Genomic DNA, 27,290 nt, shown 5'->3' on the forward strand with positions numbered 1-27,290 from the left:
AGGAAGAGTATCTGCTGATATGGCAGCAGCTAATGGGGATCCATAATAAATACAAATACCCCGTGTATATAGCAAAGTTATCGTTTGTCATTGTGTATTTATTGCTTGTGTTATTTTTTTAAATATATATATTTTTTTATCTCTCTCTGCATTGTTGGAAAGGCCCTATAAGTAAGCATGTCACGTTTAGTCTACACCTGTTGTTTACGAAGCATGTGACAAATAAAATTAGATTTTATACAATTTAGCAATGTCATCAAAGTATTGGGTGTGGCTGTAGACATATTGCAGTGACGTATTGTTCAGTGTGATTCTGGCGGTGCTTCGATTCATTTACTCTGAACAGCGAGAAGAAGCGGGATAGAGTTGCATGGGTGTCGCAGTTCAATAGCCAACCAGCACCATACAACACGAAAATCATGGCAGCAATGGTACAGGACATAAAAGAAAGATTCGACAAGTTTCTTCATGAAAAGAATTTCATGACCGATGCATTGGCAAAGATCGAAGCTAAAACTGGAGTAAACAGGGCCTATATCGCAATCGGTAAGTATTTTGCTGTTATGAGATGGGGGGGTGGGGGAGCACAAGGGATCTATTTATTGAAAAGAAAATGAGGGTATGCTGTAAGAGTTCTGGTAACACAGCCTGCATCGGTCGTGGCAGTTTGTTCTCTTGACAAATAACGTCAAGTCAATATTCTGATCAAATAAATGGTTGTACGTTTTGATGGGCTTTGTCATAATACAATACGTTTCCACATGAGCATACTGTACACCTTTTTTATTTTACTATATGATATTTAGACAATCACTTATATTAATCGATTACATATTTGTAGCCTATAGGCTAATAAACAGATGTTATTATCTTGCAGCTGTCGTCGTCATTCTCGCAATTTACCTGGTTATTGGGTATGGAGCCTCCCTACTGTGCAACCTCATCGGATTTGCTTATCCAGCCTACATATCGTAAGTTTTTGTACTTCTTCTCATGAATTGGTCATTTAGGATAGCAGTCCAAATATTAAATTGTTGCTGCCCTGTTCTCAGCAAAAACAATTAATGAATTGCGTCATATTTGACCCACCCTACCCTGTTCTTCACACGCACGCCCAATAGCATAAACACAACATCACTATGCTATTTCAACATTGCCCACAGAAAACAAGGCCCAACGGGGAATCAATCACCCACGTTGCACGGAGAGAGCCTATGTAACGGATGTGAAATGGCTAGCTAGTTAGCGGTGGGTTTCAGAGCAAGTGACGTAACCGACTGAAAGGCTGATAGCGCGCACCACCGCTAACTAGCTAGCCATTTCACATCCGTTACACCTATTTGATCTTGTGAATAATTTGAAACACATTTTGCTTGATGGGTGTTAACCATGTAGCCCATGTTGAAGAAGAATGTCTGGGTCCAAAGTGCATGTTTACCTTACTATTAACTTGAGAGTCAGGATTATTTTAATGGCACTGGTAAAGTACTCGGCAATATGCCAGCAGCATCTTACTACAAGTTGATATATAATAACTAAGGTCCAATTGTAGACAATTTTGTCTGCAGGTCGGGTGTGTGTTTTGATATCACCTTTAAAAAACCTAGAGTCGATGTTCGCGCCTCCGCGGAAATCTAATTAGCACAATACAAAAATCCCCATAAGAATCTGTCAATTTTAACTAGAGATGTTTCTTTTTGTTCCATTGGTGGCGGCTCAATCCGCCAACGTTGCACTTCCGTGTCTGCGGTGAAAGGTGGCAGAGCTAGAGCGGTGTTTGTCAGACCATGAGACGTCCCGGAAATCTCTTAAAACCGTCTGTAGCGTCCGAACGATTTGGCCTATAGGACAGACACTAAATAACAAAGGGGGGGGGGGGGGGGGGGCAGCGGACAACTACTATCTGTTGTCCACTTAGACTGTTCTGGGTTAATGGCATCTTTCATAAGGTAGTAATGTATGGTTTCCTGTGTCTACAGTTGCGTAAAATACTTTGATAGTGCAGCAATATGCTATAGCCCGTAATCCTATGAAATGTATTGCCACATGATTAACTTGCTACTTTGTGTTCTGGTTTCGCTCTCTATTGTGCAAAAACCGTTGAAACATTAAAATGTCACAATCTAACACTTTTGGTGTGGATGATCTAATCAAACTTGTCTATGAATGATATCAAATCACTCCTCGGGTGAGGAGATCACATTTTCTCCCAGACGCACTTACCGTACAGCAGTCTATGGATCTGCAATGAGGACAATATTTTAGTTATTCAACATGTAGGCTCAAATGTGGGCAAAGCAGCCATGATATTGTTGAGGCCACTGCTCTTGTGGAGTGTTGCAAGAGACTGGGCAATAAGCACAGAGGAAAATCCAGATGCGCATGATTAACCACAGAAACAAAACGCAAGTGACTCAGACATTTCAGTTGGTACCAACCACAGTTGCTCCTTGTGATTAACTCTACATGTCTGGACAAAGTTCAACTGAACTCTGACGTATAGTGTTATCCTCGTACAACAAGTTATATTATTAAATTCATAACTTGTTTAGATATGGATGAGTTTACAAACGTCAGCACATAGTGAAACAATGCTGTTCAAAGATAAAATGGAACACTCACTCTTATTTGGCATGCAAAACATTGACACAAGACTCACAATATTGCCATGGAAACCTAGTTGCCAGGCATTATGGTATCTATTATGTTCTTTCTTTAGCCTGTAGCTTGACAGCCTGGCTATTCTTTCCCAAATATAAAATCAATGCGAATTCGTGTTTGTTATGAAATCTGCTCAGTGTGTTCATGTCATCTTGCATAATACTTTTCCATTATGCTTTTAGGCATCCTGTCGCTAACATGGACTTATCCTTTAATTGCAGGATCAAAGCCATTGAGAGTGTAACCAAAGATGATGACACAAAATGGCTGACCTACTGGGTGGTGTATGGAGTGTTCAGCGTGGCAGAGTTCTTTGCTGACATCTTCCTGTCCTGGTTCCCATTTTACTACATGGGAAAGGTAATGCATACTGGTGTTTGTCCTTAACCTCAAGGTCCTGAAGTACAGTGGTTTCCTAATCTTTGATACTATTCAATGAGATTAACATTGAGGGCATGATGTGCAGTGCACAAACACCATTTCCTCATTTGTCAAATTGTCCTGCTATTGTGAAACCTTCTGCACACAGTTGCCAACATCCAAACACACCCCATAGTTAAATGATTGGCTGAAATGTTTTCAACTTCAAAAGGTGTGAATTCTGAAAATAATTCACACTTGCTGTACCTTCAGAAAGTATTCACACCCCTTGACTTTTTCCACATTTTGTTGTTAGTGGGATTAAAATGGATTTAATTCTAATTTTGTCTACGATCTACACAAAACTAATGTCAAAGTAGAAGAACAATGCTAAAATGTAAATAAATTAATGAAGACAAAAAATAGCAAATTTTTTGTTGCTTTAAACGACTAAATTACTGATGTCTGTTCAATAATTTGAATTCCAATTTGTTCGTCTTCCCCCCCCCCCCCCACGTGCTCTATGCACGCAATGCAGTTTCTCTAGAGCTACACTACCGGTCAAAAGTTTTAGAACACGTACTTTTTCTTTATTTTTACTATTTATACATAGTAAAATAATAGTGAAGACACCAAAAACTCTGAAATAACACATATGGAATCATGTAGTAACCAAAAAAGTGCTAAACAAATCATAATATTTTATATTTGAGATTCTTCAAATAGCCACCCTTTGCCTTGATGACAGTTTTGCACACTATTGGCATTCTCTTAACCAGCTTAATTTTTATATTTTACCGTTATTTTACCAGGTAAGTTGACTGAGAACACGTTCTCATTTGCAGCAACGACCTGGGGAATAGTTACAGGGGAGAGGAGGGGGATGAATGAGCCAATTGTAAACTGGGGATTATTAGGTGACCATGATGGTTTGAGGGCCAGATTGGGAATTTAGCCAGGACACCGGGGTTAACACCCCTACTCTTACGATAAGTGCCATAGGATCTTTAATGACCTCAGAGAGTCAGGACACCCGTTTAACATCCCATCCGAAAGACGGCACCCTACACAGGGTAGTGTCCCCAATCACTGCCCTGGGGCATTGGGATATTTTTTAGATCAGAGGAAAGAGTGCCTCCTACTGGCCCTCCAACACCACTTCCAGCAGCATCTGGTCTCCCATCCAGGGACTGACCAGGACCAACCCTGCTTAGCTTCAGAAGCAAGCCAGCAGTGGTATGCAGGGTGGTATGCTGCTGGCAATAATGAGGTAGTCACCTGGAATGCATTTCAATTAAACTGTCTAGGACTCGGAACCCCTCGCCAATGAAATTGCAGGGTGCCAAATTCAATCAACAGAAATCTCATAATTAAATTCTCAAACATACAAGTATTAGACACCATTTTAAAGATAAAATTCTCGTTAATCCAACCACAGTGTCCGATTTCAAAAAAGCTTTTCGGCGAAATCAGAACATATCATTATATTAGGTCGGCAACTAGTCACAGAAAACATACAGCGATTTTCCAACCAAAGAGAGGAGTCACAAAAAGCAGAAATATTGATAAAATTAATCACTAACCTTTGATATTCTTCATCAGATGACACTCCTGGGACAACATGTTACACAATACATGTATGTTTTGTTCGATCAAGTTCATATTTATATCCAAAAACCTCAGTTTACATTTGGCTTTGCCTCAAACATCCCGTGAATTTGCACAGAGCCACATCAAATCACAGAAATACTCATAATAAACATTGATAAAAGATACAAGTGTTATTCACAGATTTAAAGATATACTTCTCCTTAATGCAACCGCTGTGTCAGATTTCAAAAAAACTTTACGGAAAAAGCAAACCATGCAATAATCTGAGTACGGCGCTCAGAGACCAACACAAGCCAAGAAGATATCCGCCATGTTGGAGTCAAGTCAGAAATAACATTATAAATATTCACTTACCTTTGATCTTCATCAGAATGCACTCCCAGGAATCCCAGTTCCACAATAAATGTTTGATTTGTTCCATAAAGTCCATTTATGTCCAAATTCCTCCTTGTGGTTCGCACGTTCAGTACACAATCTAAACTCACGACGCGCGGGCAGGTCCAGGCAAAAGTTCAGACAAAGTCATATTACAGTCCGTAGAAACATGTCAAACGAAGTATAGAATCAATCTTTAGGATGTTTTTAACATAAATCTTCAATAATGTTCCAACCGGAGAATTCCTTTGTCTTCAGAAAAGCAATGGAACAGAGCTCGCTTTCACATGAACGAGCGTCACGAGCTCAAGGCATTCTGGCAGACCTCTGACTCTTTCCCCTCTCATTCGGCCCCACTTCACAGTAGAAGCATCAAACTAGGTTCTGACCCATATTCCACTGTATCTTCAATAGGGAATGAGTTGAAAAACAACCAACCTCAGATTTCCCACTTCCTGGTTGGATTTTTTCTCAGGTTGTTGCCTGCCATATGAGTTCTGTTATACTCACATCATTCAAACAGTTTTAGAAACTTCAGAGTGTTTTCTATCCAAATCTAATAATAATATGCATATATTAGCAACTGGGACTGAGTAGCAGGCAGTTTACTCTGGGCACGCTTTTCATCCAAACGTGAAAATGCTGCCCCCTATCCATAACAAGTTAACAGGTGTGCCTTGTTAAAAGTTAATTTGTGGAATTTCTTTCCTTAATGCATTTTGTCTGGAGTCCAAATTGGAGGTTTTTGGTTCCAACCGCCGTGTCTTTGTGGGACGCAGTGTGGGTGAACAGATTATCTCCGCATGTGTATTTCCCACCGTTAAGCATGGAAGAGGAGGTGTTATGGTGCTTTGCTGGTGATACTGTCAGTGATGTATTTAGAATTCAAGGCACACTTAACCAGCATGGCTAACACAGCATTCTGCAGCGATACGCCATCCCATCTGGTTTGGGCTTCGTGGGACTATCATTTGTTTTTCAACAGGACAATGACCCAACACACTTCCAGGTTGTGTAAGGGCTATTCTACCAAGAAGGAGAGTGATGGAGTACTGCATCAGATGACCTGGCTTTCACAATCCCCTGGCCTCATCCACATTTTGGCATGAGCCAACAAGTGCTCAGCATATGTGGGAACCCCTTCAAGACTGTTGGAAAAGCATTCCAGGTTAAGCTGGTTCAGAGAATGCCAAGATTGTGCAAAGCTGTCATCAAGGCAAAGGGTGGCTATTTGAAGAATCTCAAAATATATAGATTTTTTTAAACACATTTTTTTGGTTACTACATGATTCCATATGTGTTATTTCATAGTTTTTATGTCTTCAATATTATTCTACAATGTAGAAAATAGTACAAATAAATAAAAACCCTTGAATGAGTAGGTGTCCTAAAACTTTTGCCTGGTCGTGTTTATCAGATCAACAGGCCAATATTCGACATAGTTTGGCACATAAAACGTGGTAATTAACTATAATGACCATAATCCATTTCTTATCTACTTGTCCGGTCTGTGATTCTTTTATGCCTGCTACGGAAGAGACAGAATGCGTTATTGTGAGGGGTATTGGGCATCTCTACCTGAAAATACATGATCTAAGTGATAGTTTGGTATTCAGCAGTAATGAATGTATGCCTTATTTAGTTTGAAGAACTAGAAAAGTGATTTGTCAGACAGCAGATCTATAGAGATGAGATGACTTGGAATGAAATATTAAAGTAATCAAATAATACAAATGTAATACACAAACACTGAAATATTTTAAAGTAATACATGATGGTTAATAAGTGATTAGCAGTAATGGGCTGTCACTACCGTCATGGAACTTTTATTAATTACTTTATTCTGTGTTACAGCATTCAACCTAAATAATCAAAATCTGTTATTTTTTTAAATAATCAAACTAATCTGAACCAACCTAAAAAGGACTAATCTCTCAGCACTAATATCTTGATTAGATAAGTATTCAACCCAGAGTCAATATGTTATAATCACCTTTGGCAGCAATTACAGCTTTGAGTCTTTCTGGGGAAGTCTCTTAAGAGCGTTCCCCACCTGGATTGTGCAACAATTGCCCGTTATTCTTTTTTTTTTAAATCACGCTCTGTCAAATTGGTTGTTGATCACTGCTAGATAACGTTTTGCAGGAGCATTCACTCTCTTCTTGGTAAGCAACTCCAGGTTAGATTTGGCCTTGTATTTTAGGTTTGTCCGGCTGAAATTTTTATTCATCTCCCAGTGTCTGGTGGAAAGCAGACTGAAGTAGGTTTTCCTGTGGGATTTTGCCTGTGCTTAGCTCCATTCCGTTTCTGTTTTTATTTTTTTTTGAACTCCCCCCGTTCTTAACAATTACAAGCATACCCATAACATGATGCAGTTACCACTATCCTTGAAAATATGGAGAGTGGTACTGCGTAATGTGTTGTTGGATTTTCCCCAAACATAAGTTAGCATTTAGGACAGAAAGTGAATTGCTTTGCCACATTTATTGCAGTATTACTTTTCTCTGTTGCACACAGGATGCATATTTTGGAATATTTTATTCTGTACAGGCTTCTTTCTTTTCACTCTGTCAATTAGGTTAGTATTGTGGAGAAACTACAATGCTGTTGACCCATCCTCAGTTTTCTCCTATTACAACCATTAAACTCTGTAATTGTTTTACAGTCATCATTGGCCTCATGGTGAAATCCCTGAGCGGTTTCCTTCCTCTCCGGCAACTGAGTTAGGAAGGACGCCTGTATCTTTGTATTGATACACATTAAAAAAAAAATATGTAAACACTTATTGCACACAGAGCGAGTTCATGCAACTTATTATGTGACTTGTTGAGCAAATTTTTATTTGTGAACTTTATTTAGGCTTTCCATGTCAAAGGGGTTGAATACTTTTTGCCTCCAGACATTACAAATTAAAAGCTAAACATTTCTACATAGTTCCACTTTGACGTTATGGGCTATTGTGTTTAGGCCAGTGACGACAAAATCTATTTAATCAATTTTAGATTCAGGCTGTAACACACCAACATTTAGAAAAAGTCCAGGGGTGCAATACTTTCTGAAGGCACAGTAGCTCATCGTTAGGGTATTAAAAGCATGTTAAATCATAACATTATATTGACTCGATTCAATAACTTAATCTCCTTCCTTAATCTACATCCATCATGTGCTGGTATGAAGCAGATGTCCTTATTTCCTTCCCATCTATATCTCCATGGCAACGGAGCTCATGCCTGCCAGCTTGTGTAATTTGCTAGAGCACTTACTCAGACTTTATTCTTGAAGGCGTTTCCTGGAAGCATTGGGTGAAAACGTTATTTTGTTTGTTTCCCCTCAGTGTGCCTTCTTGGTGTGGTGCATGGCTCCAACTCCTTCTAACGGTTCCATCCAGATATACACGCGGATCATCCGCCCCATTTTCCTCAAGCACGAGACCAAGATTGACAACATAGCCAAGGACCTCAAGGACAAGGCGTCAGAGGCTGCAGACAAGTTCAAAGATGAAGGTAGGCACACCAGGCATCTGTTTTCAATGTCTCTCTGAAGTACGGTGAATCCTTTTTAAAACCGTCTCTGCTTTTGCCCTTTTGAATCTTATCTTTATCATTTTAAAAGGATTACATATGCAGTATCTGCTCTTTGAAAGTAGTTGATGGTGATGCCTTTCGCTCTAACAGGTTTTGAGAAATGGGTTCAGACAGTTTTCATAAATGTAACACGTTTTCTTCATTGCATTATTGAGGAACGGTGAACCTGTCACATTGACAGATTTTAAATGGCCATTGTTGATATGTCCAATTTTTTTAAAGGTCAGCATCTCATTAATTGGAATGCTCTGGTCTTGACCATTAATTTTTATTGTCTGAGTGACTGCTTCTCTGACAGACAGACAGACTGACGGTGTTGTTGAGGTAGGCCTCTTGACAGATAGACAATGTTTTTGTTCCACAGCGAAGAAAGCGACGGCGAACATAATGTGGGAGGAGGGGATGAAGAAGGACTCCTAAAGGCGCCGCGAGGACAAAGTTACCCAAAGTTCAACAGCATTGTCATCTCTGGAGTGGACTGTGTTACACAGCTCAATAAATGTTGCCTTGGATTTTTTTTATTGTTTATTATTTTATAAATTATCTGAAGGATAGCATCTTGGTCTTGCACAGTTTGTCTGTTAAAAATAAATAAAAAACACAGCGATAGATGGTCACGTATCCAAGAGTGATGTAAAACCATTTGAAACCTTTAACTTGTTTGCGTACCTTTAGGCTGTAATGAGCCAGTGACGTTGTTTCCCCTCCTGCTACGCTTTAAGTACCCAAATAAAAAAAAGAAACTTGCTGTTATTTCTCCATTGTTTCTCTCCCTCATTATGTATGGATTATGGTCTTTTTTACAATGTTATTTTTGGCAGAGAGTTTGTGACGTGTACTAGGCCAAAAGCTAACATTTTGGCTGGATTTACTGTTTTTATTTGCATAGCTGAACCTCCCCTGTAAATTGGGGCCTGCTTATAGAAGAAAGATACTGATAGAAGATTAACTTTACTGTTCAACTTTCAATGGAAAAGGATTGATTTGCTGATACAAAATCCAACCTCATAAACAACACAAACACACAAGGCTGGCAGCAGCAAAGACTCGGCTGCAGATCAGCATCGCAATTGTAGGGGGTTAAGTGACTTGCTCACGGACACGTCGGCAGTGAATAGTACCTGGGATCAGAGATCAGCAGCCATCTTGTTGCCAGGTTAGTTCCCGCTTATGTAGCCCGGTCCAGAGGGGTATACTACAAAGCAAGTTAACTTTGACAAACAACCAGAAAGAACCATTTATTTTCTGGTTCATAAAGCTAGACTTAGATATGTGTTTTTGGTTGTTGAGTTAAGTAGATGATGCCAATTTCAAGCATATCCTTCTAAACAAAACTTTTTCTGAATAGGCAAGTTAGCAGGCTAACTCATTGATCCTGTTTTGACGTATATCCCTCTGGGCTTGAAGCAGAAACCTTCCCATGTATCCTTTGGTAACACGATAGACTGATATGAGTGAGGAACAATTGATGTACATCCATGTTCAATAATGGACTTTTTTTTGTGTGTATGTTTATTGGGTAGAGATCTAGAGGTGAAAGGTAGATGAGAGTGCTGAACACATCCTGGCAGCAGTGCATGAGATGCTGGAATATTCAGTGGTGGGAAAAGTACCCATTTGTCATACTCTAGTAAAAGTCCAATCAAGTTGTAGAAACATCAAGGATGATCAATGGAGACAGGATGCACCTGAGTTAAATTTCAAATCTCATAGCAAAGGGTCTGAATACTTGTAAATAAGGTATCTTTAAAAAAAAAAAATAAGTATATGTTTGCAAACATTAAAAAAAACTGTTTTCACTTTGTCATTATGGGGTACTGTGTGTAGATTGATGAGGAAAAAATGGAATCCCTTTTAGAATAAGGCTGTAACGTAACAAAATGTGGAAAAAGTCAAGGGGTCTGATAGCACTGTATATTTAGAAATCAAACTTTATTTGTCACGTGCCGAAATCAACAAGTGTAGACCTTACCGTGAAATGCTTACTTACAAGCCCTTCACCAACAGTGCAGTTCAGGAAGACTTAAGAAAATATTTACCAAATAAACTAAAAAATAATTAAAAGTAGCACAATAACAAGGCTATATACAGGGGGTACCGGCACTGAGTCAGTGTGCGGGGGTACAGGTTAGAGGTAATTTGTACATGTAGGTAGGGGTGAAGTGACTATGCATAAAAGTAGCAGCAGTGTACAAAACAAATGGGGGGGGGGGGTCAATGTAATAGTCCAGTGGCCATTTGATTATTTGTTCAGCAGTCTTATGGCTTGGGTGTAAAAGCTGTTAAGGAGCCTTTTGGTCCTAGACTTGGTGCTCTGGTACCGCTTGCCGTGCGGTAGCAGCGAAAACAGTCTATGACTTGGGTGACTGGAGTCTAACAATTTTATGGGCTTTCCTCTGACACCGCCTATTATATAGGTCCTTATATAGGTCCTGAATTGCAGGAAGCTTGGCCCCAGTGATGTACTGGGCCGTACGCACTTAGCATGGCAGTTAGCCAATTAATATAATGCAGCTTTGAATTTGTACCCTTCTCTCGAAAGCGAATAGTTTATAAGTTTGGAATTTTACAGAGAGCTTCTCCCGCTCTGACCAATGAATGCTAAATGATTGCAGTCCTTTATGAAATTACCATGTTCATGTAAACATGACCAAATAGAGTGGTGAGGAGAAGCTCAGTGGACCCTTTGAGTCCAGATGTAATTTAGCCATTCATTGTAAGTCATTGCGATCTATCGAGTTTAATAAAGTCCAGCTAACCCTACGTCAATGATGCCGGTGGATCTTAAAACTGAACTTGGATACGCATTAAGTAGCAAGATATCCTTCGCCACCGCCATTTTACGGCAGATATCTCGAACCAGTCATGACTATTCAACAAAACATAATTTAAAAAAAATTACAACATGATTGTATAACTAGTAGAGGAGTTTTGAAGTTGAGGGTGGAGTACCAATGAAGTTTGTCAATTAGGACGAAAACTAGTGTAGTTCAGCAAGCCAGCTAGTTTAGCCAGAAAAAACAAGCTTGGGCCAGGTGTGCATGTGCGCCATCTAGGCTAATTCAGGAGACAGATTGTAGTTTTTATGCCCTGATATTAGGAGCTGGTGGCGAAAAGTTTGATTAAACAATTTAGAGATTGAAACTAATAAATTACTTATTTGAGGAGAGAAAATCGATATACAATCCCGTAATCAGCTGTAATTGTCAATAGTAAAACCAAGCTTAAAATTATGTTTGAGTGAACCTTAATCCAGAAAAGTTACGGTGAATTCGCTTCCGGACACGGTAGACTCCTCCTCAATGCTCTACACACTGACTGTATAAAGATGCACTATGCAGAAATCGCTCTGCCATTTCCGGGTTGCTAAAGTTCTAATAGTACGCCTAGTTTCAGTTTGTGAAAAATACAATCAAGTATAATGTAGGGAATCATTGCACCATCTAAACAGCTGTGAAATATATTTTCCATAACCAAAAATATTGTATTTTCAGCTTGTGTACAAAACCTTAGTAAAGTAAAAGACGTAAAAATGAAACTTTAATCACTGAGATTAGGGTCTGTACTTATCTATTTCATAATGATTATGTTTTTGTTCAGATATTATGCATTTTACCAACATTTTCACCAAATTGTCATTACCGTAACAGTTTTCGAAGTCCAAAAAAGTAATAAACAAAATATTTCAAATATTTTTTAACACCGCTCCCCTACTGAAAATGCCTGAGTTAAACAAAAGACTGGAACATCTGACTTCAACTAGTATTTTTCAGATTTATGGACAAAGTACAGCAACATAGTGTTTTATTCAAATAAGTTAGGTTTAAAAAAGTTTTTTTTAAATGGTATAAAATGACCTGAGAATTTAATCCAGAAGGATTTCGGTAATGATAATTTAGGGTGAAAATGTACGACATTAAAGGGAAAATGTATTTAAAATATGACAAAAGTTTGATAGGCTACTGACCTGAAGGAGAATACGCATCATTTCAGTCACAACAGATAATAGGTATTTTTGGAATAAAGCAATAGGAGTAAAAAACATTAGTGAACTGGCAATTCCTAAGGTTTGAGTCGGTTCTCTGACCGATGCATGCTTCATTTAGATTGGTTTGGGCTCCCAAAGACAGATATCTTTTAAACATTTGAACCGGGGACCGATACATATCGGAGAATCGTTACATCCCTACTAGCTAGCCACTTAATATAACTTGTTTTCTCTAAATGTATGTTGGCTAGCTATGTTATGAATACAACTACCATCTGCTGTCGACATCAGGATACGATTTGAGAGCACTAGTTCGCTCCAAAAGTGGTTATAGCTTTGACTGCATGCAGACAGTGAATTCAGAGCCACTGTGGCTATAGCTACACTGCAAACATATTTTTTACCAGGCTCCCCTGAAGCAATTGTAATGGCAGTCCACCACAACATACCCAATAGCATATTGATTAGCAAGGGTTAGTCTGTGTTTAGTTTCAGCCCCCTCTTGAATTACTCCCTGTTCACCCATGACTGTGTGGCTAAACACATCTCCAACTCAATCATCAAGTTGGCTGATGACACAACAGTGGTAGGCCTGATTACCAACAACAACGAGATAGCCTACTACAGAGCCTGGCGGAGTGGTGCCAGGAAAATAACCTCTCCCACAATGTCAACAAAACGAAAGAGCTGATCTGGGACTACAGGAGACCACAGAGACAACACGCCCCATTCACATCACATGGCCCCAGTGGAGGGTAAAAAAGCTTCAAGTTCCTTGGTGTGCACATCACAGAGGACCTGAAATGGTCCCACCACACAACACCGTGGTGAAGGACGTGCAACATTGCCTCTTCAACCTAAGGAGACAAATTCAGCTTGGCCCCTAACGGTAGGTTTTGACCAGAAGCGGAGCCTCCTCTTGACAACCCTTTGCTCCAAAATAAACCTATTCAAGTAAGTAAGTAAATACATTTGGAATTAAAAAACAACAACAATGTATTGTAACGACCCTGGGTTTATAAGCACGGATATCGACACTGCTGCTCGAGCATGCTTTTGTGGCACAGTCGATAGCCGTTGGACTTTTGGCTAGAAGGTTGAGGATTCAAGACCTGCTCCCTGCCAGTTTCATTACATTGGTGTCAGAAGTGATCGGACCTTGCATCTACGACAGTGCGTGTGCTTGGCCGGTGAGCGCGTTCCTATAAGATGTTGAGTCGCAAACTAGCGCAAGGACGCGCACTTTGAAAGGAGGGTAGAGGGTTCAAGACCTGCTCCCTGCTGTTTCATTACAGTATTATTAGCTAGCTAGCTACAACAGGCAACTGTATGTAGGCTAATGAGCTGCTAGCTAGCCAGTTAGACAACTTTACATACTATAGCTTAGTGAAATATAATTAGCTAGCTAACTTCATGTTTGCTTGTTATCTTGATGTAGGCCTATTTATCGTTGTAAATTAAAAAGTTATATTCCAAATTTCAACAGGGTGAAAGGATGTTCTGCTCCAGCTGTCAGAAAAGGGAGTAGGTGTATTAACTAGTTAGATAGGGCAGGTTGTGGGATGACAGTGTATATTAAAATATTCTACAGTTCTAGTCCTTGATAGGAAAACCATGAAGACAAACAGAGATAATAGTCAGGGCTGTCTAATTGCAATATAATGAAGCCTGTTCCTTTGTGTTGTTATCTGTCCTCAGATATGGAGAGCTGCGAAACACTGTCTGCAGATGAAGAGGTACCAGTGAATGTCCCAAGAACCTGCTTGGCACATCCTTGTGTACCATGGGTTGTAAATGTTAGCACATGTTGTATACAGCAATACAGTTAAAAGTAATACACAATTTAGGTTACAAACGTATTACAACTGTAGCAGGCCAATCCTTCTCCTGGAGGTATGCTGGTTGTGCCGGCTTCTGTTCAAGCCCAGCACTAACACACCTGATTCAAATTATCAAACCTAATGAGTTGATAATAATGTGTATTATTGGTGGGCTGGAATAGAAATATGCTCACCAAGTAGATCAAGGAGTGGATCAAGGTTGGTCACATCTGGTATGGACTTTTTTTTGTTCACCTGAAATGAAGCTTTCGTAATAATAGCCTACTTACTAAGATGTCTAAGTTAGCTAATTTGTACATTTTGAAATTATATGTTTAAACTTGTTTTAATTGTTAATTTAAAAAACATAATTCAAGATGAACTAGTGTCAATGTTCATTAATCACAGATCATAGTTGTACAATAAAAAGGTGTGAAGGAAAATAACGGGGTATGCAGAGCGTTAATTCTACCTCTTTTTTGCTGAGAATTATTTTAGAATATAGAGACAATCTGAAGGTCAATGGCATGGAGGAGGATTGCAGGTGTAACAGGGTTGAAATAGACATCCTTAGTTGTATGAGTTTTGTCTTAATTAAGCAGCCAGGTTTTGAATATGTATTTATAGTTGTAGAACCACTTGCTGTGTTATTTGAGTAACTGCATCCCGTGTGTGTATATATACAGTGCCAGTCAAAAGTTTGGACACACTTACTCATTCAAGGGTTTTTCCTTTATTTTTGACTATTTTCTACATTGTAGAATAATAGTGAAGACATCAAAACTATGAAATAACAGATGGAATCATGTTCTAACAAAAGAAGTGTTTAACAAATCAAAATATTTAATATTTGAGATTCTTAAAAGTAACCACCCTTTGCTTTGATGACAGCTTTGCACACTCTTGGCATTCTCTCAACCAGCTTCATGAGGTAGTCACCTGGAATGCATTTCAATTAACAGGTGTGCCTTGTTAAAAGTACATTTGTGGAATTTCTTTCCTTTTAATGCGTTTGAGCCAATAACTTGTGTTGTGACAAGGTAGGGGTGGTATACAGAAGACAGCCCTATTTGGTAAAAGACCAAGTCCATATTATGGCAAGAACAGCTCAAATAAGCAAAGAGAAATGACAGTCCATCATTACTTTTTTACTAAGACATGAAGGTCAGTCAATCCAGAAAATGTAAAGAACTTTTAAAGTTTATTCAAGTGCAGTCGCAAAAACCATAAAGCGCTATGATGAAACTGGCTCTCATGAGGACCTCCACAGGAAAGGAAGACCCAGAGTTACCTCTGCTGCAGAGGATACGTTCATTAGATTGAAGACCAAATATATAAATAAATGCTTCACAGAGTTCAAGTAATAGACACATTTCAACATCAACTGTTCAGAGGAGACTGCGTGAATCTGGCCTTCATGGTCGAACTGCTGCAAAGAAACCACTACTAAAAAGGACACCAATAATAAGAACAGACTTGCTTAGGCCAAGAAACACGAGCAATGGACATTAGACCGGTGGAAATCTGTCCTTTGGTCTGATGTGTCCAAATCTAATATTTTTGGTTCCAACCGCTGTCTTTGTGAGACATAGAGTAGGTGAACGGCTGATCTCTGCATGTGTGGTTCCAACCGTGAGGCATGGAGGAGGTGGTGTGGGGGTGCTTTGCTTGTGACAGTGTCAGTGATTTATTTAGAATTCAAGGCATACTTAACCAGAATGGCTACCACAGCATTCTGATTTGCGCTTAGAGGGACTATCATTTATTTCCCAACAGGACAATGACTCAACACACCTCCAGGCTGTGTAAGGGCTATTTGACCAAGAAGGAGAGTGATGGAGTGCTGCAACAGATTACCTGGCCTCCACAATCACCCGACCTCAACCCAATTGAGATGGTTTGGGATGAGTTGGACCGCAGAGTGAAGGAAAAGCAGTCAACAAGTGCTCAACATATGTGGGAACTCATTCAAGACTGTTGGAAAAGCATTCCAGGTGAAGCTGGTTGAGAGAATGCCAAGCCTGTGCAAAGCTGTCATCAAGGCAAAGGGTGGCTACTTTGAAGAATCTCAAGTATATTTTGTTATGTTTAACACTTTTTTGATTACATGATTCCATACGTGTTATTTCATAGTTTTGATGTCTTCACTATTATTCTACAATGTAGAAAACAGTAAAAATAAAGAAAAAAAACTTGAATGAGTATGTGTGTCCAAAATCTTGACTGGTACTGTGTATATATATACACACACACACACATACACACAGTGGCAAGAAAAAGTATGTGAACCCTTTGGAATTACCTGGATTTCTGCATAAATTGGTCATAAAATTTGATCTTATCTTCATCTAAGTCACAACAATAGACAAACAGTCTGCTTAAACTAATAACACACAATGTGTTTTCGTGTCTTTATTAAACACACCGTGTGAACATTCACAGTGTAGGGTGGGAAAAGTATGTGAACCCTTGGATTTAATAATTGGTTGACCCTCCTTTGGCAGCAATAACTCAACCAAATGTTTTCTGTAGTTGCGGATCAGACCTGCACAGCAGTCAGGAGGAATTTGGGGTCATTCATCTTTACAGAACTGTTTCAGTTCAGCAATATTCTTGGGATGTCTGGTGTGAACCGCTCGAGGTCATACCACAGCATTTTAAATCGGGTTGAGGTCAGGACTCTGACTGGGCCTCTCCAGAAGGCGTATTTTCTTCTGTTGAAGCCATTCTGTTGTTGATTTACTTCTGTGTTTTGGGTCGTGGTCCTGTTGCATCACCCAACTTCAGTTGAGCTTCAATCGGTGGACAGATAGCCTTACATTCTCCTGCAAAATGTCTTGATAAACTTGGGAATTCATTTTCCGTCCATGATAGCAAGCTGTCCAGGCCCTGAGGCTGAAAAGCAGCCCCAAACCAAAATGCTCCCTCCACCATACTCTATAGTTGGGATGGGGTTTTGATGTTGGTGTGCTGTGCCTTTTTCCCCCCACCACACATAGTGTTTTGTGTTCCTTCCAAACAACTCAACTTTAGTTTTTCTGTCCTCAGAATATTTTGCCAGAAGCGCTGTAGAATATCCAGGTGCTCTTTTGTGAACTTCAGATGTCTAGCACTGTTTTTTGGGGGGCAGCAGTGGCTTCTTCTGGGGTGTCCTCCCATGAACACCATTCTTGTTTAGTGTTTTACGTATCGTAGACTCGTCAGCAGAGATGTTAGCATGTTCCAGAGATTTCTGTAAGTCTTTAGCTGACACTCTAGGATTCTTCTTAACCTCATTGAGCATTCTGCGCTGTGCTCTTGCAGTCAACGGCCACTCCTAGGGAGAGTAGCAACAGTGTCAGCACTTTCTCCATTTATAGACAATTTGTCTTACCGCAGACTGACGAACATCAAGCCTTTTAGAGATACTTTTGTAACCCTTTCCAGCTTTATATAAGTTAACAATTTTTAGGTCTTCTGAGATCTCTTTTGTTCGAGGCATGGTTCACATCGGGCAATGCTTCTTGTGAATAACAAACTCAAATTTTGAGAGTGTGTTTTATAGGGAAAGGCAGCTCTAACCAACATCTCCAATCTCGTCTCATTGATTGGACGTCAGGTTAGCTGACTCCTGACTCCAATTAGCTTTTGGAAAAACCTACACTGTGAATGTTTAAATGATGTATTCAATATAGACAAGAAAAATACAACAATTGGTGTGTTATTAGTTTAAGCACATTGTGTTTGTCTATTGCTGTGACTAAGATCAGATCGAATTTGATAACTAATTTATGCAGAAATCCAGGTAATTCCAAAGGGTTCACATACTTTTTATTGCCACTGTATATGTAAGTATTATCACGCAGCATCCGGTCAAAAGGGTTGTTAAACATTGATGGAGATTGCGTGGTGAGTTTGCAGTTTACAGTGTTGTGTATGTATTTGCAGAATAAACCGTGAACGAGAATAGCACTGTGTCCTTTGTCGATGAGCCATATGAGAGCGGTTACACAGAGATGTTTGATGGTGGGGGAAGAGAGATTTGTAAGTCAAAACCACAATTTCCTTTACCCATGTACCGTTCATTGCTGAGAGAATTAACTGAGCTATAATCAATGTTGTGACACAGATACACTATATATATACACAAAAATATGTGGACACCCCTTCAAATTAGTGGATTTGTCTATTTCAGCCACACCTGTTGCTGACAGGTGTATACAATCGAGCACACAGCCATGCAATCTCCATAGACAAACATTTGCAGGGGCTGTTTTTAAAGTTCGGGTTAGGCCCCTTAGTTCCGGTGAAGGGAAAACTTAACACTACAGCATACAATCACATTGTAGACGATTCTGTGCTTCCAACTTTGTGGCAACAGTTTTGGGAAGACCCTTTCCTGTTTCAGCATGACAAAGCGAGGTCCATACAGAAATGGTTTGTTGAGATCGGTGTGGAAGAACATGACTGGTCTGCACCGTGCCCTGATCTCAACGCCATCAAACACCTTTTGGATAAATTGGAACGGCGACGGCGAGCCAGGCCTAGTCACCCAACATCAGTGCCCAACCTCACTAATGTTCTTGTGGCTGAATGGAAGCAAGTCTCCACAGCAATGTTCCAACATCTAATGGAAAGCCTTCCCATAAGAGTGGAGGCTGTTATAGCAGCACAGGGGGGACCAACTCCATATTGATGCCTATGATTTTGGAATGTCCACATTCTTTTGGTCATGTGTAATACATTATTTGTTGTTCATTGTCTACTTCTTAGGTGAATATAATGTCCAGGGCATAACCCACCCTGATCGCTGTGTTCACCATTCTATTTCACTTCACATTTGATAATATCTGAAGTGAGATAGAAAATGAATGTAGCAAATCAGGTTGGTTCCACCAAGCTAATCATGATATTGATACATTGATAATGTAGTCAATGCTCTCTCTCTGTGTGACCAAGAAGTATCTTTGTTGAGGGGCCAGAGGTGATCTACGTTGCCATGCCCATCAATGGGGCTCTGGCAAAGACCTCACCTCCAGCCTCACCTCTTGCCTGTTCAGCCAACGTTAGCTTGGGTGCTTGACTGCAGTTGTAAGGTCAGAACGCTCAAATCAACCGTAAATTACTTTTCGGTCCGAGCGTGAAACGCTCTGAATTTACAAACGGACAATCTGACAACACTCTGAATTTACGAGCGCACTCCATATTGAGTTTGAGAACACACCCGAAGTCGTAACATGTCTAACTAGTAAATGTGTTATGTCAACTAGCAAGCAAGAGGTGGCAGAGCAACAGCATCAACTTCCGGTAGTCATACGAAGCGATAGTACGCTCAACTGAAAGCATACTGTTCGTATACTAAAATGAACTAATAGTATGTAGTATATGCTCATTAAGTATGTAGTATACAGTGTGAGTATTAGAACACAGCTCCTGTGTATTCTGCACCAGGATAAGGGAACTCCTGTTGTATATGGGACATTCCATTAGCAGAACACTGTTTCTACAGTATCATGTAAAGGGATGTTTATTTTACCTGATACTACATTTAAAAGTTATAAAAACACAGTTTAGAATATCTTGTTAAATATTACTCAATGTGTATATATTCCTTGTGTTATTTGTCTTTGCATTTTTAGGAATGTCCCATAAGCAAGAATTTCACTGTTAGTCTACACCTGTTGTTTACAAAGCTTGTGACAAATATATATATATATTTTTTTGATCTACATTAATTCATCAATTGCATTCTTCTCACATTACTCTGTAGGCTACTTACCTCTTCAAAGCTTCCTTCAGCATCTCACCATACATGTGCCTGTAGTTATTGAATGCAACCTTGCTTGTTTGTTGTGATTGAGCTGGGGGAAACCACACCCCCATGCCAACTCACATTTGGCTTCTGTCATGGCCGCCAGCATTTCTTGAGGAGCAAGACAAAAAAAACAAGGCCAAATCAGGGGTGCAGTTCCCCTTAATAATGTTGGTTTTGTCTGTAGTCTTGTGATACATTTTCACATCAAGCCAATTTGAAAACCTTAAAAAAGGCACGGGTAGAAATAAGTTAATCCACAGATACGAATATCATTTGATGTACACTACCGTTCAAAAGTTATGGGTCACTTAGAAATATCCTTGTTTTTGAAAGAGATGGACAAAACATTGCTTTAAAATAACATCAAATTGATCAGAAATACAGTGTAGATATTGTCAATGTTGTAAATGACTATTGTAGCTGGAAATGGCAGATTTTTTATGGAATAGAATATCTACATAGGCGTACAGAGTCCCATTATCAGTAACCATCACTCCTGTGTTCCAATGGCACGTTGTGTTAGCTAATCCAAGTTTATCATTTTAAAAAGGCTAATTGATCATTAGAAAGGCCTTTTGCAATTATGTTAGCACAGCTGAAAACTGTTGTTCTGATTAAAGAAGCAATAAAACTGGCCTTCTTTAGACTAGTTGAGTATCTGGAGCATCAGCATTTGTGGTTTCGATTACAGGCTCAAAATGACCAGAAACAAAGGCTTTCTTCTGAAACTCGTCAGTCTATTCTTGTTTTGAGAAATGAAGGCTATTCGATGTGAGAAATTGCCAAGAAACTGAAGATCTCATACAACGCTGTGTGCTACTCCCTTCACAGAACAGCGCAAACTGTCTCTAACCAGAATAGAAAGAGTGGCAGGCCCCGGTGCACAACTGAGCAAGAGGACAAGTACATTAGAGTGTCTAGTTTGAGAAAAAGACACCTCACAAGTCCTCAACTGGCAGCTTCATTAAATAGTACCTGCAAAACACCAGTCTCAGTGTCAATAGTGAAGAGGCGACTCCGACATGCTGGCCTTCTAGGCAGAGTTGCAAAGAAAAAGCCATATCTCAGACTGGCCAACAAAAAGAAAAGATTAAGATGGGCAAAAGAACACAGACACTGGCAGAGGAAGATTGGGGGAAAAAAGTGTTATGGATAGACGAATCTAAGTTTGAGGTGTTCAGATCACAAAGAAGAACATTCGTGAGACTCAGAAAAAAATAAAATAGTTCTTGACGCCATCTGTCAAGCATGGTGGAGGCAACGTGATGGTCTGGGGGTACCTTGGTGGTGGTAAAGTGGGAGATTTGTACAGGGTAAAAGGGATCTTGAAGAAGGAAGGCCATCCTTCCATTTTGCAATGGCATTCCATACCCTGTGGATGGTGCTTAATTGGAGCCAATTTCCTCCTACAACAGGACAATGACCCAAAGCACAGCTCCAAACTATGCAAGAACTATTTAGGGAAGAAGCAGTCAGCTGGTATTGTCGATAATGGGGCCAGCACAGTAACCGGATCTCAATCCTATTGAGCAACTTGACCATATACACCTGATGTAACAGCGGGGACTGTGAAGCAACACAAACATAGGCACAGACACATGCATACACACACACACAAAAACATACGCACTATACATACACGTGGATTTAGTGCTGTAGATACGTGGTAGTGGTGGAGCAGGGGACTGAGGGCACACGGTGTGTTGTGAAATCTGTGAATGTATTGTATATTTTAAATTTTTTATAAACTGCCTTAATTTTGCTGGACCCCAGGAAGAGTATCTGCTGCTTAGGCAGCAGCCAATGGGGATCCATAATAAATACAAATACAGTCAAGGTCAGCCAACAATGATGAAAAAATATTTTTGATTTCAATGTTTTACAATAACCTTCACAAGTATAAAATGTAGCAGTTTATTTCATTAGTAGTCAAATGCCAAGGCACTACATTTTATTTTAAAGCTAGTCTGATTTGGGAAGCTGTTACAAACAGTTAGATGGTGCATGTTATTTCAGCTCCTGCCTCATGCACTCATCAAAACCCGAAATATAAGTTTTTAATATCTTGTTGTTTACAAATAACAAGATTGCAAACATCACAAAAATGATTGGATGCAGTCTATCACAGTGCCATCCATTTTGTCACCAAAGCCCCATATACTACCCACCACTGCGGCCGGTATGCTCTCGTTGGCTGGTCCTCGCTACATATTTCGTCGCCAAACCCACTGGCTCCAGGTCATCTATAAGTCTTTGCTAGGTAAAGCTCCGCCTTATCTCAGCTCACTGGTCACCATAGCATCACCCACCCGTAGCACGCACTCCAGCAGGTATATTTCACTGGTCATCCCCAAAGCCAACACCTTCTTTGGCCGCCTTTCCTTCCATTTCTCTGCTGCCTATAACTGGAACGAATTGCAAAAATCACTGAAGTTGGAGACTTATAATCTCCCTCACTAATTTTAAGCATCAGCTGTCAGAGCAACTTACCGATCGCTGCAGCTGTACACAGCCCATCTGTAAACAGCCGATCTAACCAACTACTTACCTCATCCCCATATTTGTTTTTGCTTTTCTGCTTTTTTGCACACCAGTATTTCTACTTGCATATCCGCATCTGCACATATACTACTCCAGTGTAAATTCCTAAATTGTAATTACTTTGCCACTATTGGCCTATTTATTGCCTTACCTCCTTACTTCATTTGCACACACTGTATACAGATTTTTCTATTGTGTATTTGACTGTACGTTTGTTTATCCTATGTGTAACTCTGTGCTGTTTTTGACGCACTGCTTTGCTTTATCTTGGCCAGGTCGCAGTTGTAAATGAGAACTTGTTCTCAACTGGCCTACCTGGTTAAGTAAATGTGAAGAAAAAAAATGTGTGATGCATCAATGAGGCCAGAAGCCTTGCTTTGTTATGATTCTGAACAGTCAGACAGCTAGCAATAATGACAAGAAGCTGCCATGTGGGGAATCGTAGGTGGCTCGTTTCAGCTCGTTGTATCTTGTTATTGATACCCATGTTTTGTTTTGATGTGTTTTGACTGATTTCATGTGAAATGCTAATATGGCTAAAATTAGCTAGCTAGCTAACCAACAGCTGCAACGGTGTATTTGTGCAAATGTATGATTTCAATAAACATTTGGAGACGATACAGTTTATATTTGTCAACAACCTAAGCCAATCCCATCTATTTTGTCCCATAGTTGCAGGTGTCAGTTTTGTTGCTTAACCACCAACCCCTCGATACCTTCAAAATATGGTTATAACTATTTATTCAATATCAAAGATTGTCAGTCCTTGCATCTACATTTCCCTAGTGTGGAGAACAATGACTTACATACATAATAGAGAATCATTGTAAGATACAATCTAAACATCTGTGAAATAGCTTTAAAATAACCAAATTGCGTGTGTTCAGCTGTATAAAAAAAACTTATTAGGGATCAGTGTTGCGTCCATGGAACAGTTGAGCTAATGTAGGGTAATGCGATTAGCATGAGGTTGTAAGTAACAAGAACATTTCCCAGGACATAAACATATCTGATATAGGTAGAAAGTTTAAATTCTTGTTAATCTAACTGCACTGTCCAATTTACAGTAGCGATTACAGTGTAATAATACAATTTTATTGTTTGAGGAGAGTGCACAATGTTGAACATGAAAAGTTATTAATAAACAAATTAGGCACATTTGGGCAGTCTCGATACAACATTTTGAACATAAATGCAATGGTCCATTGGATCAGTCTAAAACGTTGCACATACGCTGCTGCCATCTAGTGGCCAAACTCTAAACTGCATAACACATTATGGCTTTTCTCTTGCATTTCAAAGATGATGGTACAAAAAATACAAAAGAATGGTTGGTTTTTTCTTTGTATTATCTTTTACCAGATCTATTGTGTTATATTCACCTACATTCCTTTAACATTTCCACAAACTTCAAAGTGTTTCCTTTCAAATGGTACCAAGAATATGCATATCCTTGCTTCAGGGCCTGAGCTACAGGCAGTTAGATTTGGGTATGTCATTTTGGTGGAAATTGAAAAAAAGGGGCGGGTCCTTAAGAGGTTGCTGGTGTACAAAACCAAAAGTAAAAAGACGCAAAAACAAATCTTAAACACCCACACCCGTAGAAATCCACTTTTTCCGAGATGAAAGACGATGGCAAGAGCTAACCCATGATGTTCAACCGAAAGGTTTCTGGATCGAATCCTCGAGCTGACAAGGTAAAATCTATAGTTCTGCTCCTGAACAAGGCAGTTAACCCACTGTTCCCCGGTAGGTCGTCATTGTAAATAAGAATTTGTTCTTAACTGACTTGTCAAGTTAAACGATGTAAGTCAAAGTATGATCATATTTAGGACTGCGAATTCGTACCAATGACATGTAAATTATTTTTGGCCTACGTTTCAGGGCTGGGTTTTATTTGAATGGTACCACACACCAACATGGCATTGTTTATTAATCAAATACATTTGCGAATCGCGCCTGGACTGGGCAATATAATATATCATTTTGGCCACAGCAAAGATGGTCGATAAATGACGACAGTTACCTCAGACGTTTTATCATAGAGAAATAAATGGTTCCGGTCTACATTTGTGTCTCACATGGACAAAAAACAGCGAATGGGGCTTCCTCTTCCGTCTCTGGCTGCTTGAGCCATGTAACAAATTAAAATATGTTTTTTTTTGCATGACTCGGTGCAGGGATTGCTCATTTTTGACCATTTCATTGATAAATAAAATATTGCCTTACACAACAGGGGCACCTGGCCATGCAAATCGAACTCGCCCATTGCTTCAATAGTTAGGCTAACCATATAACCGGAGTTTATATTGTTTATATTTCTATGGCAGATTCGCGGCCGCAATTTAGATAATACATTGATATCTAGCTGGCTGAAATGATAAGAGATAACAAAGAATATAGCTATTTCATATTGTCCGTATGCATGTCCAAATATTAATGACGTCTGGAATCCGACAGTTTCACTGGAATTATCAAAAGGCAAGGAGAGTCGGACAAACCTCAATACTCAACTCATCGTATAGGCACGGTGTAGCTGGGACGGACTAATCTCATGAGAGGTAGTCTTTTTCTGAAATAATTATTTTCACCTGATTTACAGTATGCCTGTCGCTCACATAACTTTCATTAGCTATGTAAGGTCAGTATGCTATCTAGTTACATTGACAGCTGTCAATCAGTGCCTTATTTGTTATAAACTGGTTGTTTTGAGCCCTGAATGCTGATTGTCTAAAACTAGTTCCTTCTGGTCTATGAAATAGTAAAGAAAACAACTGTAAAAGGTTGCGTCAATCGAATCTGGTATCAGGATAAAATGTGATTCAGAGTCACTGAATATACTTTAAGTATTTTTATTTAACACAGGTGGTAAATACAGTGAACCCGTATATATGAAAATTGCACCACCACGCAGGGTAAAGCAGAGCACTGACTGAAATAGTACAGACATCTTCTTTTATACTGTGACAGAGTTAGTTCCAACTTTAGAGTTAGCCTGTCATTAGTAGAGGCTTAGTGTAAGAAATTGTATTAGATATTGGTAACTTGTTTTAACAACTTCTCAACATTAGCTATAGTTGACACAACATACACACCCCCTCTTTCTCTTGGACATATGCTGGACTCATTAGACATATACACGACACCCACAACTCCCCTCCCCCATGACAATCACACAGACACACCCAACCCATGGTTGGACCTCAGGACAAAGAACTATCTCAGGAACCAATGGAACGTGGACACCAGGCCTGATCAGGACTACCCAAGACCCAGATCGACCAATCGGAAGGCCGGACTCGCAGATCTACCTACTTTGCTTGTTGTCTATATAGTACTGTACAATTCTGGAAACTACCCTCTTTCCCGGACGATTCACTAGGAGTCAGACAGAAAGAGCCTTGCTGCAAGATTTTACTAAGATATCTTTACATGTAATTAAACGGCCTTATTATAAAATTATCCACCTCGTCCTATTGTCTCCTCTTGTTCTCCTGTCAACAGTAAACGTTTTACTAACAAACTTGGTAGCAGAGGATGGTTAAAACATATTTGTATTCGGCCCAATAGAAAATTCATCGGACAGGAGACGAGAGGGAGAAAGATTCCAGAGGAGAGGTGACCTTTTTGAGGGAGAATCGCGATTCAACCCACACAGGAAACTGATCAGAGAGCTCGAAACTAAAGAGGTGAGCAGATGCCCGTTTAACCAAAATCTGTATATTGTATTATAGCCAATATCTAAATTCAATGATCAGGAGTACTGTGGTGAGTGTGAATTGTTGCTAAATTTATGTGGAATTGTTTAGAATTTAAGGCATTGTGTACAGATATCTAAGTATTAATAGGTCAAAGACTTATTCACATAGTCTGGCACTACGCGGTATGCTGATCGAGTAGGTGTACAGTGAAGGATAAGCTTTATAACGATTCACATAGTCGGGCCATATTTGACAGTCGATCAGATAGGGGTTACCGTGAAGAATCCACAATTAAAAGATGGGATCCATATAGCCGGGCAGTAGTTAGATTTGGCAAATCAGCTAAGTGTTACCGTGAAGACCCATAAAAAATAAAAATAAAAATATATAACGATTCACACAGTCGGGCCATATTTGACAGTCGATCAGATAGGGGTACCGTGAAGAATCCATAATTAATATAATACGATTCAAATAGTCGTGCAGTAGCTATATTTAGCTAGGTGTTACGTGAGAAATCTAATGTGAATATAATACGATTCAAATAGTCGTGCAGTAGCTATACTTAGCTAGGTGTTACGTGAGGAATCTAATGTGATATTGCATGTGTAAGTTGTGTTGTAATTGTATGTGTAAGTTGTGTTGTCGCAATGTGGGGGATTGAACGTTCCACGAGACCAATTGCTACTAACTAGCCATATGCTAGTTGAGGCTGTGCTAAAGTGACCGCCGTGTCGATGTGTATATATTGCTGTGAAGCAACTATTTTCTGCTGATGAGTTGACCGGATTTTTCCCTCTCCTACTGTTGATAAATCCCTAAGGGTGAGAATCAATTTGAAAATTATTATAGAAG

The 27,290-nt window shown here is 39.6% G+C and overlaps 1 protein-coding gene and 1 long non-coding RNA gene across 2 annotated transcripts; both read left to right on the forward strand.

Annotated features, from left to right (window-relative positions):
* Nucleotides 1-309: 309 nt before the first annotated feature.
* Nucleotides 310-9,344, forward strand: reep5 (receptor accessory protein 5). Its single transcript, XM_055875508.1, has 5 exons — nucleotides 310-546; nucleotides 878-971; nucleotides 2,883-3,021; nucleotides 8,342-8,510; nucleotides 8,956-9,344. The coding sequence occupies exons 1-5, from the start codon at nucleotides 420-422 to the stop codon at nucleotides 9,009-9,011; spliced, it is 585 nt and encodes a 194-aa protein (XP_055731483.1). The 5' UTR covers nucleotides 310-419; the 3' UTR covers nucleotides 9,012-9,344.
* Nucleotides 9,345-12,750: 3,406 nt separating this feature from the next.
* Nucleotides 12,751-14,845, forward strand: LOC129819167 (uncharacterized). The gene is made up of 2 exons (XR_008754032.1): nucleotides 12,751-13,468; nucleotides 14,278-14,845. It is a non-coding gene; the product is annotated as an uncharacterized LOC129819167 (long non-coding RNA).
* Nucleotides 14,846-27,290: the final 12,445 nt, after the last annotated feature.

The sequence above is a fragment of the Salvelinus fontinalis genome, chromosome 21, assembly GCF_029448725.1.
Source record: "Salvelinus fontinalis isolate EN_2023a chromosome 21, ASM2944872v1, whole genome shotgun sequence".
Lineage (NCBI taxonomy): Eukaryota > Metazoa > Chordata > Actinopteri > Salmoniformes > Salmonidae > Salvelinus > Salvelinus fontinalis.